The sequence below is a fragment of the Apis laboriosa genome, unplaced genomic scaffold (assembly GCF_014066325.1).
Source record: "Apis laboriosa isolate Shangri-la unplaced genomic scaffold, ASM1406632v1 scaffold28_cov147, whole genome shotgun sequence".
NCBI lineage: Eukaryota > Metazoa > Arthropoda > Insecta > Hymenoptera > Apidae > Apis > Apis laboriosa.
Genome location: NW_025222687.1, coordinates 1208507 through 1223378, shown reverse-complemented (window position 1 = coordinate 1223378; position 14872 = coordinate 1208507). Strand labels below are relative to the sequence as shown.

Genomic DNA, 14872 nt, shown 5'->3' with positions numbered 1-14872 from the left:
GAGAGAGAGAGAGAGAATTAAAAGCAAGCGGAACGGTGTTTAAATCTTCTTCGCTTAAATTATGTACGTATATATTTTTCTATTTAAATCTAAAAATCACAATTCCTACAGTCCTCTCCAAAAGGAGGAGAATTAATATATTCGAGGTAAGTGCAACGAGTCCCTAGAAGAAGAAGAAGAAGAAGAAGAGAAAAAAGGAGGAGAGTAGAGTAAAAGTTTCTTCCTCCCTTCCCCTCTCGAAACTTCGCCTCGAATCTTCTTCTTTCCCGGATGCAATCTTCCTTAAGGTATGGCTTAATAATTTATACATCGCGAAATGGGGTTATAAAAACTCAATGGAGGGAGGGGAGAAAAAAAAAATTACGTTTATACGATGGTATCGAATAATACGAAAAACATGACTAAGTCTCTCTATAAATGTATAAACATCCATCATTCGAAAATTTTTCTATACGTGCCAAATATTTATCAACATTTTTTATCAATTTGTTCAATAATAAAAAGAGAGAAAAGAGAGGAAAAATTGTTGAAAAGTTTCCTATAAACATTCATTATTCGAAAATTTCCCTACACGTGCTAAATATTCATCAACATTTTTTATCGATTTGTTTTACGATAATAAAAAGAGGGAAAAGAGGAAAAATTGTTGAAAAGTTTCGTATAAACATCCATCATTCGAAAATTTCCCTACACGTGCTAAATATTCATCAACATTTTTTATCGATTTATTTTACGATAATAAAAAGAGGAAAAAGAAAGGAAAAATTGTTGAAAAGTTTCGTATAAACATCCATCATTCGAAAATTTTCCTACACGTGCAAAATATCAACATTTTCTATTTTCTAATTCATTTTCTAATTCATCAACATTTTTTATCGATTTGTTCTACGATAATAAAAAGAGAGGAAAAAAAAAGAGAGGAAAAATTGTTGAAATTTTCCTTCTCTCTCCTCGTAAGAAAATTCCTTCTAAGAAGAAGCATTCGTAGCCGCAAAGAGCATCCTGTTCCCCGTCCAATCGTCCTTTGTGCGACGTCGAGATCGAGACGACGAGGGTGGCGACGGTGCCGTGTTTACTCGAGCGAACGGATGTAAAATCTCGCCTTCTTCCCTCCTCCTTGGAAGGAGAGAACGTAAGCCCTGGTTTCCCGCGCGTTCATCAGAGTGGAGGGGGAACCCTCAAAAAGGGCTAATATACGTCCCTACGTAGAGACAATCGGCCACTTTCCTCCGTGAAAATTCCCCTCCTCTGATAAAAGTATTCCCGTTAGAAGAGATAACGCGGGGTGAACGATGAAAGCGCACGAATACCGTGTATTAAAATTTTTAATCTCAAGTTTCCATCTCAACCATCTTTTTCCTTTCTCTCGAGAAATTTCAGAATAGAGAATTTCCATTCGTCTCGATCGATAAAGAAGATCCTCGAGCGTTAATTTAATATTTATGCGTGTATATACAAGATTGTAACGGTAGAATTGATCAATCAATAGAACTGAATCAAGGTGACGGGTACCTCGATTAACTAACCGGTGCGGTTAGTTAATTCCGCGAAAGAGGAGACGAAGGAGATCCTCCTTTCTTAGGCAGAAGGTAAGCTGGCGCAATAAAACGTGGTGGCAGACGGATCACCCAGGCTTATTGAAAGGATATTTCATGCGGACGAGTTCTCCTACCGGAGTTCTTATCCCATGAATTTCCCGGGAGAGAGGGGTGAGAGGAGTGTAGAAATCTTTCTCTCTTCTTCGCCCGTTTCCACCGACCCGAAGCAAAAGAAGAAGAACTTGGCTCGTCGAAACTCCCTTGGGGAACTCTTGAGATATGCGATACGAGCATATTGCTCTCTAATCGCATCGCAAATTTTCTTTTTTTTTTTTCTTTGGATTCGTCTGTGAAATTAGGATAGGTGGAGAGGGGGAGGAAAAATTGAAAAATCGAACGGATTTGCGCGCTTTTTAACGGTTCAATGGTTGGAAATTTGCATTTTTAAAGGTTCGTTATCCAAAAACGAAATTCAATATATTTGTTCCGATCTCCGTTTCGATTTACGGTAATTTACGATCCCCCCGGCGATTTTATTCATCGACGATCATCGATGTGTACGCTCGTTGTGTTTACATCGCTCCTCGCGATAATATTTCGCCGATAATAAATTGATTTTCGCCCGTTTATTCACAATTTCAATTTTCGAGCGTGGAAAAATGTTAAAATGTGAAAATGTGATGAAGAGGAAAGAAAAATTCGTAGTTAAAAAAGTGGAGAGAAAGAGATGGTGCATAAAATTCTGTTTATACACTTACTGCGACTCTTGTATTCGAGCTTTGCTGTTGCGAATGTACAGGGCGCTCGCCACGCTCCCCACCACTAGTATCAAAGCGCACGCACATGTCGCAGCAACGTATAGCGCTCCAGCGCCACTCAGAGGTCCTGGCTCCAAACGTACGGAATCGTTCCTCGGAGGCGCTTGCACTCCTGCGACAGAAACAAAATTATAACAATTTTCTCCCCGTTTTTCTCGAAAACGAACGGCACGGTACATCGTCTTTGTTATAAAGAAAAGATATATTTATTGTCTCGTCGATTTTCCCAGAAATTAGAAGCAAAAAGAGAAATTAAAGTTATTCGAAGAAAGAATTTTTCTTTTTCTCCAAATAAATTAAAAAATCCGACGCATCGACGAAACGAAAACGAAATCATTTTTCTAGAAAGAGGAATTTTTCGTTATATAAGAACGTTCTACGACGAATTGAAAAGAAAAAAAAGGAAAAATTGCCTCGAATCGACTAGTCAAGAGCTCTTCTCGTGTACAACAAACGAGAGAGCGGCTTTTATCGATGAACCGATTAAACGAAATTTATATTCTCTCTGTGTGCGCGAGCGTATCGGCGGTAAACGACGATGTCAGAGAAACGTTTGGTTCATTGAAATTTCGTTCAAAGATTCATAGATCGCGCGAAGAGTTGACGCGTGCTGTCGATAGCAGCACTCCACTCGAGCGATGACTTCGACATCGTTCAATAACGCAGAAACACGATCATTAACATAGATTCGTGGGGGGAGGGGAGGGATTTAACAAGGGGGACTTCTGTATCGGCGTAAAATAATTGTGTTACATCCACAAAGCTTGTCGAAGCCGCATTACGCTATCGACAATCCATTTTGTCGATTGAACCGTTTTCCCGCTTCGGTGTGTATCGAGTCTAGCGATGGGATCGAGCCCGACTCGAATATTCGAACAATTTTCGAACGAAAGATTCGAAAGATTCGCGATTAAATTTAAACCTAAATCTAAAAGAGATGAAAAAAAAATACCTTCGTCGAAACAACAGTGAAAGTAAGTAATAATAATATTCGCTTCGTAAAGTTAAAATCTAAACCTCATCCAAGATTTCTAAATCCCCTTTTCTTTAAATCTTAGAAAGAAAATAGAAGATTATACATTCCGATATCGAAGATCTCTGATCCGTGAACTCGCGATACGCTTAATCCCATCGCTGGACGCCAGACAGCAGGTGAGAGATTTAACCGATTTAACCATCGAATCGTTGACACGCTGATCGATCGTTCGTTTACATGTATCGAGTCACGATCGAATAAACGAGCAACCACGGGACAGAGAGAAAAATAGAGAGAGAGAGAGAGAGAGAGAGAGAGAGAGAGAGAGAGAGAGAGAGAGAGAGTTTAAAGGCGATATTCGAAGGAGAAGGAAGGAAAATCTCTTTGAACATTCTGGCTGCTCGCGCTGTCGTCCACTACAAACGACGAGCTTTGCACAAAGCTCCTCCACGTAGTCATTCTTCGGAACCTCTTTGGATTTCCTTTCACGTTCGTTTCCTCTTTCCGCCCTACATAACTCTTTGCTGCTGCCTCCTTTGTCGATCCTCTCCTCCGCGGATTTCGCGCGATAAACAAAAATGGAAACCTTACCATCCTCGAACCTTACCATTTTCCATTCGTTTCTAATTTGATAATTGTTTTCTACAGACATGGACGAGTGAATTCTCTCTTCGTTCCAAATTGATAAAATTCTATTCCCCTCTCCCCTATTCGCTTCGATTCACTCCATTTTCCAAAGCTCTCTCTCTCTCTCTCTCTCTCTCTCTCTCTCTCTCTCTCCCCCCCCCCCGTCTCTATCTATCTATCTATCTCTGTCTCTCTTTTTTAAGGAGGGGGATCTCGCAGAAGGCGAACTCTAATAAATTGCACGAGAGATTCGCTTTGAAACTATGCACTTTGATACACTTTGCGAGACATTCTTCCGTTTTTTAATGAAAAACGTCCGAGTGCCTTTGACGATGCCCAAGGAAGGGCCATTGTTCCGTTTCCTTAAAAAATCGTTTCTCAATTACTTCCCGTTCCTGAATTTTCGTCATATTCGGATTGGAGATTCGTTGGAGAGAGGTTAATTAGCGAAAGAGATACACGCGTATTTAAATATGTACCTTCTGGACATAAGCGTTTAGGAACTTGGTCTCCTCGTGTACATAGTTTTCAACGTAATCTCGAGTCGCGTCACAAATTCATCGAGTTGATTCAGAATGTTTTATCAAACATTGGAAAGGATTTGAAGGGATGTCGAAGGAATAAAATTACGAGAAAATGGTTTCGTTTATTTTAAAATTTGCGACTCGATGGATTTGAAAATCTCTTGGGTGTATAATTTTTATATTTCGATGGCTACGAACGAAGTTGAAGAAACTTGATTTTTACTTATTAACATTAAAGCACAAGTACGTGGAGAAAGAAATTAAGAATCTCCTAATACACATTTTCTTTTTCGTTCACACGCCCAAACTGTGCTCTCGTTTTGTGCAAAAAAAATAGAATAAAGAAAAACTGTACGAAGAACCAATTCCCCCTTCCTACCCCCTCCAGAACGATAAAAGCAAAACTTTCTTAACCTCATTACTTACCCAACGACGCAAATTTCCTTTTTAGCAAAATACTTTTTACTCTCTCTCTCTCTCTCTCCATCCCCCCTCTCGTTTCGTTCACCGGACACTGTTTGGGGAGAGGAGAGGGGAGAATAAAAAAGGAAAGGATTCGTGCCGTTGCCAGGATAAATAACGCAAAGCAAGGCTCGAGTTTTGCTCGATAACGATGGAAACACTGTTGGACGAAGCAGGAAGAATCGGTGGACAAGGAGAGATTGTGGAAAAAGTTAAATAAATCGCCGTCCAAGTTCTCGAAAGAGAAGTATCTTTCCTCTTCTCTTTGTTTATTTCCAGATCTTTTCTAAAATCTTCAATGCTTCTCGTCGTGTTTCTTTTCGGGAGTGGGGGAAGGAGCTAAGTTGCCATTCTCTCCGCCAGGGGGGAGTAGCGTCGCGGCGACGTTGCCTCGTTTCTCTGTCTCTCTCTCTGTCCCGTCTTCTCTCCGCCGTTTCGCGAACCAACGAAAAGCTAATTGAATTGTTGATGAGTTTACCACGGTACTTAATTATTCGCCTGTTTGTTCGACCTAGTTAGCACACGTCGAATTGGCAAATTTCGGGTCGGGTTGGTTTCGATGCGCCGATTGCTAATTATCGCGCGTAGTTTGGTGGGGGGCTAGGGGAAATTCGCTAGGGTAATTAGTTCGATGGTAAATATTTATGAAAAGCTATATATTATGTAACTGTTATGATATTGTAATCGATTGTTAACGAAATTGAATAAGAAGAAGAAAACTCGTTTGAGGAAAACTTTGAGGGAATTTTAGGTTAATTTTCTTCCTGATTATAACCCACTGATTGTAAACAAAGAAAAGATATAATTTTTAGAGAACAATATTGCTCTTTATCTTTAATTTATTATAACGCACGTGTATAATATACGTGTATAATAAAAGAATTATTATAAAATTGAATTTAATTAATTTAATATATATTATTAATTTATTAATTTATATTATATTAATTTAATATAGGATAAAAAGGAAAGTAAGGAAGTAATCAATACATAAAAGATATACAGATATGTAATATAACTTGCAATATAACTTTAAATAAAAAAATTAAGGAAAGAAATTAATAAACGAATTAATATATAAAAATGAAAAGAACAAAACGAAATTACAGTTTTTTAATATAACACTGTAACACTAAAAAATATACTTCCATTATTAAAAATTATGCTAGTTTTGTGCCGTTTCACGACTCGAGTTGCTACGAGTGACTTGCGTTAGACATTTTTGAATTAAATAAGAACGCGATTATCGACTCCTCGCTCCTTCGTTTCTTAGAAAGTGCGTACAAGATCATTTCCACCTGTTATTAAGAATCGCTATCGATCGCTTCGATCCTTAATCCATCCATATATATATAATAAATCTCCAAAGCGTAGAATTCGATCAAATTTAGTAAAAAATTAATCCCCGGGACGACTTGGCGCGTTCAAAGAGACGACCGCATCGCTTGATTTTTTAATTAAAAAACGCGGGGAGGGGGGGGGGCAGAAGAAGGGAAGAGATTAAGAGAGAAAGGGAGGGGAGGGGAGGGAAAGGACAAAGGAATCGATTTGCCGTGCACGGGGAGCATCGATTTAAACGCTTGGCTCTCTCTTGGCTCGCAGTTTTAAAGGACAGGCGCAAACTCGAGAAGAGAGCCGGGCTCTTTTAGGGAGAGAAGAGTAGCGAGAACAGCAGTAGAACAGGAGGAGGAGGGGGGTTGTATCTCGGTTGAATCCCGGTTGCCCGCCAAACAAACAAACCTTAACCGAGATTTACGAAGGTCTGGAATTAAGTTGTTGGGGGTAAGCGCGATTAATGAAAATGACCCCTTTCGAGACGCGTTGTCTCCTCTCGAATTGTGCAAAAAAAAAAAAAAAAAAAAAAAATCGTGCAAAAAAATCCTTCGATTGGATTCCAGCATATCCAGATAGGATGTTTTATTATTATTATTATTATTTTCAAATGTTATTTGAATTTTGAAATTTGAATAATTTTATCCCGCTTCAATTTTAAAAAATTATTATTTTTCGTATTATAGAGAGTGTTATTGTATATCCTTTGATGGAGTGGAAATTGGAGGTTAAAATTCTCTATTTACGAATTTGGGAGGAATTTTGCTCGGTGGCTTATATTCGAAATATCTGGATCGAATGCGAACTCCTATTGTTCGATCGATAAATCGTGGATAAAGAGGAGAACTGTTTTGAGTTCCAAACGCAATGCTCGAGTGGATTAAATATCGATGAAAACTGTGTCGAAATGATACATCGCGATACTGGATTCTTAGAAATTTATTACGCGGTAACAATAATAAGATAATATCGAATTTTTCTTCGTTTATTGGAGGTTAAAACTCCATTTATTTGGGCTGAATTTTGGTCGATGGCTTATATAGAAATACCTGAATCGAATGCAAACTCTTATTGTTCGATCGATAAATCGTGGATAGAGAAGTTGAAATATTATAGGAAAAGGATATATGTTGGACGATTCTAGGATGATTCTTACAAATGATTTATTACTCGATAATAATAATAAAATAATATCGAATTTTTTCTCGTTTGTTGGAGGTTAAAATTTTATCTAGAACGAATTTTGGTGGCCATTTTGATCGAATTTCGATCGACGAATCACAGTGAGGAGAAGTTGAAGAATAGGAAAATGGTATCCAAACGATATATCGCGATGTTGGACGATACTTACAAATTTATTACGCGATAATAATAATAAAATAATATCGAATTTTTGCCTATTGGAGGTTAGAACTCCATTTATTTAGATCGAATTTAGATCGATGAATCACAACGAGAAGTTGAATTATTATAGAAAAATGATATTCAAGTGATATATCGCGATGTTGGACGATTCTAGGATGATTCTTACAAATGATTTATTACACGATAATAATAATAAAATAATATTGAATTTTTTTTCGTTTATTAAAGGTTAAAACTCTATTTAATCGAAATGAATTTTAGTCGATGGTCTATCGAAATATTTGGATCGAATGCAAACTCTTATTATTCTATCGATAAATCATAAATAGCGAGGAGAAGTTGGAATACCATAGGAAAACAGTATACAAATGATATATCGCGATGTTGGACGATTTTTACGCGATTTTATTATGCGATAATAAAAATATCGAATTTTTCTTCGCCTATTGGAGGTTAAAACTCCATTATTTATTTGGTCGATTTTGATCGAATTTAGATCGAGAAGAAGTTGAAATTTCATAGAAAAACGATGTTGGATAATTTTTAGAAATTTATTACGTGATGATAATAATAAAATAATATCGAATTTTTCTTTACTTATTACAGGTTAAAACTCCATTTATTTGATCGATGGTGATTTTGATCGAATTTAGATCGAGGAGAAGTTAAAGTATCATAGAAAAACGGTATACAACGGTATACAAACGATATTGGACGATTTTAGGATTCTTAGAAATTTATTACGTGATAATAATAATAAAATAATATCGAATTTTTCTTCGCCTCCATTTATTTGGTCGATGATGATTTTGATCGAATTTAGATCGAGGAAAAGTTGAAGTATCATAGAAAAACGATATTGAATATATAAACGATATTGCAACAATTCTAGGATTCTCAGAAATTTATTACGCGATAATAATAAGAAAAATAACATAAAATTATCGTTCTTCTTCGCCTATTAAAATTTATGCATTTATCTGCAACAAATTTTTTGATCGATTCAAAATCGAATTTCGATGAACGAATCATAGAAGAAATTGAAATACCATAGAAAAAACGATATCCAAACGATGTTTTGGACTTGGATTCTAGAACGATTCTCACAAATTATTTATTAATATAATAATAATAATATAAGTAATATTAATATATTAATAACAATAATAATATTATATAATAACATATAACAATAATAATAATAATACTAAAAATAATATCGAATTATTAATCCTTCTGTTTCGTTGCGCGAACGGGACGATAATTGGTATACGACGTATATCGATCTTTAATTCGAATTATATCCGATCGTGAAATACGCGTTGTATCACGTATATAACGCTTCACCGACGGATAAATTTAACGTTAATTTGTCGCGATGAAATTACGAAGAATATTTCGATTTACCGGGAGGGGAGGCCATGCGTGGCTTTGTTAATAAAAGATTAATTTACATCCCTATATATTTGCAGGAAAATTACACCGCCCTCCGGTGGCTCCTCCCCACCCGCTGCAATTCAATAATTTTGTAACGCGATAAAATATTGCGAAATATATATATATATATATAATATATATATAACGTTATTAATGCAATCGTTTTAGTTAATGAAATTCGATGATATCCGTTATCACCACGTCATTAATCGTGTTTCCGTGTTACATTTAATATCTTCGTTGCATAATGATAAGATTTGTCTATACCCCCCTCCCCTCTTAACTCTGCTCTCCAACGGTGAGAATTACAATGAGAACCACTGGGATTATTGCAACGGCGACAATATTTATTTGTGTTCGATTCTTTTAGAATATCGCTTCATAAACTCCTATGATCTTATGAGGCGTAATCTTATGAATGATTATCTTATGGTAATCTTATGAGGCCACCGAATACGCGAGTCTGAAATTGCTGAATTTCGACCGAGCGAAAGAGGAGTGCAAAGAATTAATTTATTGACTGGAAAACAAAATAATAAAATCTATTTGATTGTATCTGTTTACAAAACAAATTACGAAAATAGTGATGTTGCAAAAATTCAATAATGAAACCACATATAAAATTTCAACTTTAAAATTTGAACTTTACTTTTCTGTAACATTTGTCAACAATTTTAAATCTTAGATCGATGAAACCTTTCAAGAAATCGAGAGAGATTGGAGAAATAGGAAGGGGACAGTATCATCGTTTAAATTCCCCTCCCCCTGAATTTTGATTCAAGGAAGGATGTATACATATTTGCCGTAAGACCGCCCATTGAGAAACCGCAGTGTATATATACACAGAATACACGAGCCACTCGAGGAGCCAACACGAGATTCGATTATTTTCGAGTGGTCTCCAAACCGATTTCGGATTTCTTCTTCAGGACCCTCCTTGCAGAGCAAAGAATCGTCCCCTCTGACCCAGTAGAAGGAGAGGGGGGCCTAAGAAGAAAGCAAATTTCTGATTGAGGAAGGAAGAGGAGGAAGAAGAAGAAGAAGAAGAAAAAGGAAGGAAGGGGGCTTTGTATTTATTTTCCACCCTTCTCTGCTGCTGCTCTCCACCACCCCGTTTTCCCTTTCACCACTCCACTTTTCCACGTGGTCGATACTCTTGATCTTGGATCCTTTTCCTGTCTTCTTCTTCTTCTTCTTCTTCTTTCATTAAATACATCGACTTCTGACGAGATTCAATTTTATTCGGCGGATTGCGTTTCGTTGTAGTCCCCTGCACACCGGTAACCGGATCCGGATCAGAGTCAACTTGCTTCTTCTTGTCTCCTTTTATTTCTCCTCTCTCTTTTTTAAATCTTCGGTTTCCTTAATCTGTTTTCCTTTTCTCCCTTTTTTCAATCCTCCATTTTCTATAGTTTCTATTATTTTTCTCTTCCTTATTTCTCCTTTATTATCCTCTCTCTTGGTGTAAGCGTATACAAGTACAGTTTCCGTATCTCGGGAAGTCCACCATTTCATCCACCTGTCGGGCAAAATGTTGCCACTATAGTTCCCCGATACTCGATGTTCTTGTCGATTTCCGGCACGAGGGATGTTTCCCCACGAGTGGCTGTGCCACGAGAATCACGTCGTTTCCTTTCTTTCTTTTTTCTTTTTTTTTTCTCCGTCAAAAATATTTGAAACATCGGAAGCTGGGAGACAGACTTTGATTATTCTTTCAAATCGAGATCTTATTAATGATCTCTCTTGATTTTGAAGAGCATTTAATTGAAATTTGGAGAAAAATGATGAGTGTAATCTTAGTGATATTGGGGAAGGGGGAGGAGATCTTGGAATTGCATTTTTCAATGTCAATCGTTAGCAGTCAATTGGAGAATTCATCGTTTGGTAATTTACATTTGTAATTTACTTTTGTAATTTTTGACGCCTTTCGTTGGTGTGTTTTGTTCCGTTTTGAAAACGTTTATTATTATCGAGGAAAATTTATTTCGAATACTACCTCACGTGTTCACGTTTATTTGCACAACAAATATAAATATATATATATAAATTCTTCAAAAATAATTCGAGAATTTAATAAAACTGTCCCAATAAATCTGATAAAACGGATTTTCAACTTTTATTCCTCGATATGAGAGCATATATGAAAAGAAATATTATATATATATATATATATAAATTCTTCAAAAATAATTCGAAAACTGCTCTAATAAATCTGATAAAACGGATTTTCAACTTTTATTCCTCGATACGAGAGTATATATGAAAAGAAACGTTGAAAATTTTTAAAATACGATACAAATTCTTAACTTCCCTTTTTCGATCAATTTCAGAATCCTTCTTCTCTCTTTCGAGCGAATTCGAATCAGTTTACCGTTCGCGGCGCCATCTGGTAACAGCGTTCTTTTTAACCGTTTCGTTACTAGGGCCGTTACTACAGTCGCTCTGCACAAGACGCCGCGTGTCGCACGTGGCACGACGAGCGATTCGAGTACATCTTTCTCTGGCAATGTATTTCGTTTTTAATCATTTGTTTCATATCGTTCTCAACAGTTATTATTATTATCGCACGATTATATCATATTTTTATATAATATGTAATGTTATTCGATTCCAAAGTGTGATTAAATGTGATTAAATACTTCGTTCTTCGAGGAAAGTTTTTTTTCCAATAAACACGGTGAAAGCAGTGAGGCGTAAACGCGGCCGCCGACGATCTTTCTCGAATTTCCAGTCCTGTGCGACGATTTCTTACTTTTTGCACTCCAGTTTGGGAAATCGGATATCGAAACTATTAGATTGGAAAGTTGTTGCGGTTTTTAACTGTTAAATTCAAATGCACGTATCTTAAACAAAAGTTTATTAATCGAAATAAAGACCATTGGAATCGATACACTTTTGATAACGAGAGAAACAAGTTTTGTTATTCCGGTTGAATAAAATTCTAGAGTCGTGGAACTGAGATAGAAAAATTGTTCGAATTTATTTCTTCTCCATTATATTTTCAACATAAGAAATCGGAGAAACTAATTTGAAAATAAAGTTAACATCACATTTTCACAGAGCGAAAAGTACCTTTTAAAATTATATACAAAGTCAAATTTAAACATTTATCAAATCAAAATAAACCGTGAAAACTTTCTTTCCTAAAACCTAATATCTAGAAATAGTTCTAACGCGTCACTTGGAGAGAACGGTGTATCTTAAATGTATCAAAGATTTAAATTTGGAAATTTTAATTTGGAAGACGAAAATCGAACTCGGATGTGAAAAGAATCGGTATTCGACTATAATAATTGAATAATCTTGGATACCTGATCTAAAAAAGAAACTTATCCGCACATATCCGACACACTAGATGCACAAAACTAACGAAGTTGCACACACGCGGAACGATGGATCGGATCGATGCGTGGTAATTAAACGAAATTAGCGGCGCCAAGTTTAATCAGTGATTCCGGATTTTCGCGCCACGTTTGGCCCGCATACGCGAAATTCTGCGCTTTCAGAAATTATGCTGTCGGCGACGCGCGTGGGCATCGCACAAAGGGGGCATAAATCGTGCATAGAATTCGGTTCCCCTCCCTCCTCCCTCTGTGTTTTAATCGCGAACACGTGGAAATTGCGCGACCAACGTTCGACAACCGATCGGCGGCCATCCTCCAAACCCACTAATCAAACTTGCCACCGCGAGGCCAATTTGTCCAAATGTTAAAATCGCGTTCGATTCACTCAGACTCGTTTCCATATCTCCAACGATTTCGAATCTATATATCGACAAAAATACCGAATCTACCGGTTCAGAGGCATTGCTTTCCATCTCTACGCGTGGAGATGGTTCTATGCTTGGTTCAATATGTTCTTGATTGTGTATTCTTCGAAAGAGACACAATCTTATAAAGGGGGTCCAATCTTGGTGAACAGACATGTAGGTGTATCTTGATCATGCTGATCTCTATTTATCGATGTCGGATGAATATAAGATTCTTCAAAGGAATTTTTCAGGAAGTCAATAGATTGATGAAATTATATATTATAATAAATTATTTAATGTAATTATAATAATTATAATAAATTAATGAAATTATTGAAAAATTTTGGAATAACTTGGCAAAATATAAATCTTTTTTTTATATTTAATTTTATTTAGTATTTTAAAAATTAGAGTTTCATTAGAGCATCTTTTAACAATTTCACAAAATTATTCAGACTCATAACTAATTTAATTTTAGAAAAGTATAAATCTTTTATTTATATATAATTTTATTTCATATTTTCATTAGAGCATTTTCTAACAATTTCAATCAAAATTATTCAGACTACTCATAATTAATTTCATTTTAAAAAAATATCTTTTATTTATATTTTAAATCTTTTATTTATATTTAATTTTATTTCATATTTTAAAATTTAGAGTTTCATTCATAGAATATTTTCTAATAATTTCACAAAATTATTCAAACTACTCATAACTAATTTAATTTTAGAAAAGTATAAATCTTTTATTTATATTTAATTTTATTTCGTATTTTAAAAATTAGAGTTTCATTAGAGCATCTTTTAACAATTTCAATCAAAATTATTCAGACTACTCATAATTAATTTAATTTTAGAAAAGTATAAATTTTTTATTTATATTTAATTTTATTTCATATTTTAAAAATTAGAGTTTCGCGAACAACAATTTTACAAAATTATTCAGACTTGGACTCATAACTTGGACATTCACTTCGTGCAGTGAACTAAACGCAAGTCATGAGCAGTTTAGTTCGAAATGCCGTCAGAAGAATAAAAAAACTTATCACCTCGTTAAATCGAGTTTAACGTTTTCTCCCGAATCTTTCCGTTCCTTTCTACTCGAAGGGGATCGATATTTTCGAAATTAAATAATAGAATCCCTTTCCGATGGATGATTTGAACGATTAAATTTGAATTCCTTTCGAGAAAAAGAAAAACCTTTGAGTCTCACCTTTGAAGCAAATCTTGTTCCTCTTGAACGCGAGGACGGTGTCGTTGTATTTGGTGCCGGGGGGCGCGGTGACGTTGAGCCTCAACGCCAACGGGATCTCGGCGCTGACCAGGCCCGAGCATGGAAGCCTGATCCTGAACACTTGCAACGCGACGGGCACCTCTCCCCTGGCCGAGACGTTCACCCTGGGGGGGAGCAGCGCCATCATCCCGGGGCCGACACCCTCTGGAACACCTACCACGTCGTAATCCAACTCCATCGAGTACGGCAACTGCGAACAGAGACGGACAACGAGTGACTTTCTCGAAACGAAAATGGAAAACTTCTCGTCCCCTCCACTCGCTGTGAGTTTCTGTAGTTGGAAATAATAAATAAAGGGGAGAAGTGAAATTCGAATCGAGTGGAAGAATATCTTCCAATATACTTACACTTTCGAAATGGTAAAATTAATTTATAATTCATTTCATTCGTTTAATGAGATTTTACTTTTCATATATATATATATATATATAATAAGTATATTTATATATAAGTAAAATTATATATATAATTTCTATTTATTAATTTATAAGTTTCTTTTTTCTCGATAGGAAAAGAATAGCATATGTCGCGTTATACATGAACCGTTCTGCATCGCCTTCTTATCACTCTTCCAGAAGACAGTTTTTCTCTTACTATTCAATGCAGCATTTTGCATTGTCGCGATGAAAAACGATGTCTCGTCGGTTCGCCAATTCTGACCGTTTTTCTGCTTTCAATTTATCAAGCTGATTGCAATATTTTGCAGGACTGATGGATCGATGCCTTGAGGAAGGGAGTTCACAATA

At 36.0% G+C, this 14872-nt stretch overlaps 1 protein-coding gene across 4 annotated transcripts in view; it reads right to left on the bottom strand.

Moving 5' to 3' along the window:
• Nucleotides 1-14872, bottom strand: part of LOC122714237 (tyrosine-protein kinase Drl-like) — a 99724-nt gene that overhangs the window by 13406 nt on the left and 71446 nt on the right. For all 4 annotated transcript variants that reach the window (XM_043935419.1, XM_043935421.1, XM_043935422.1 and 1 more), the window contains 2 exons: nt 14046-14316; nt 2297-2468 (listed from right to left, as the gene is read on the bottom strand). In XM_043935419.1, coding sequence (XP_043791354.1) covers nt 2297-2468; nt 14046-14316 — 443 coding nt within the window. The remainder of the gene's footprint in view (nt 1-2296; nt 2469-14045; nt 14317-14872) is intronic.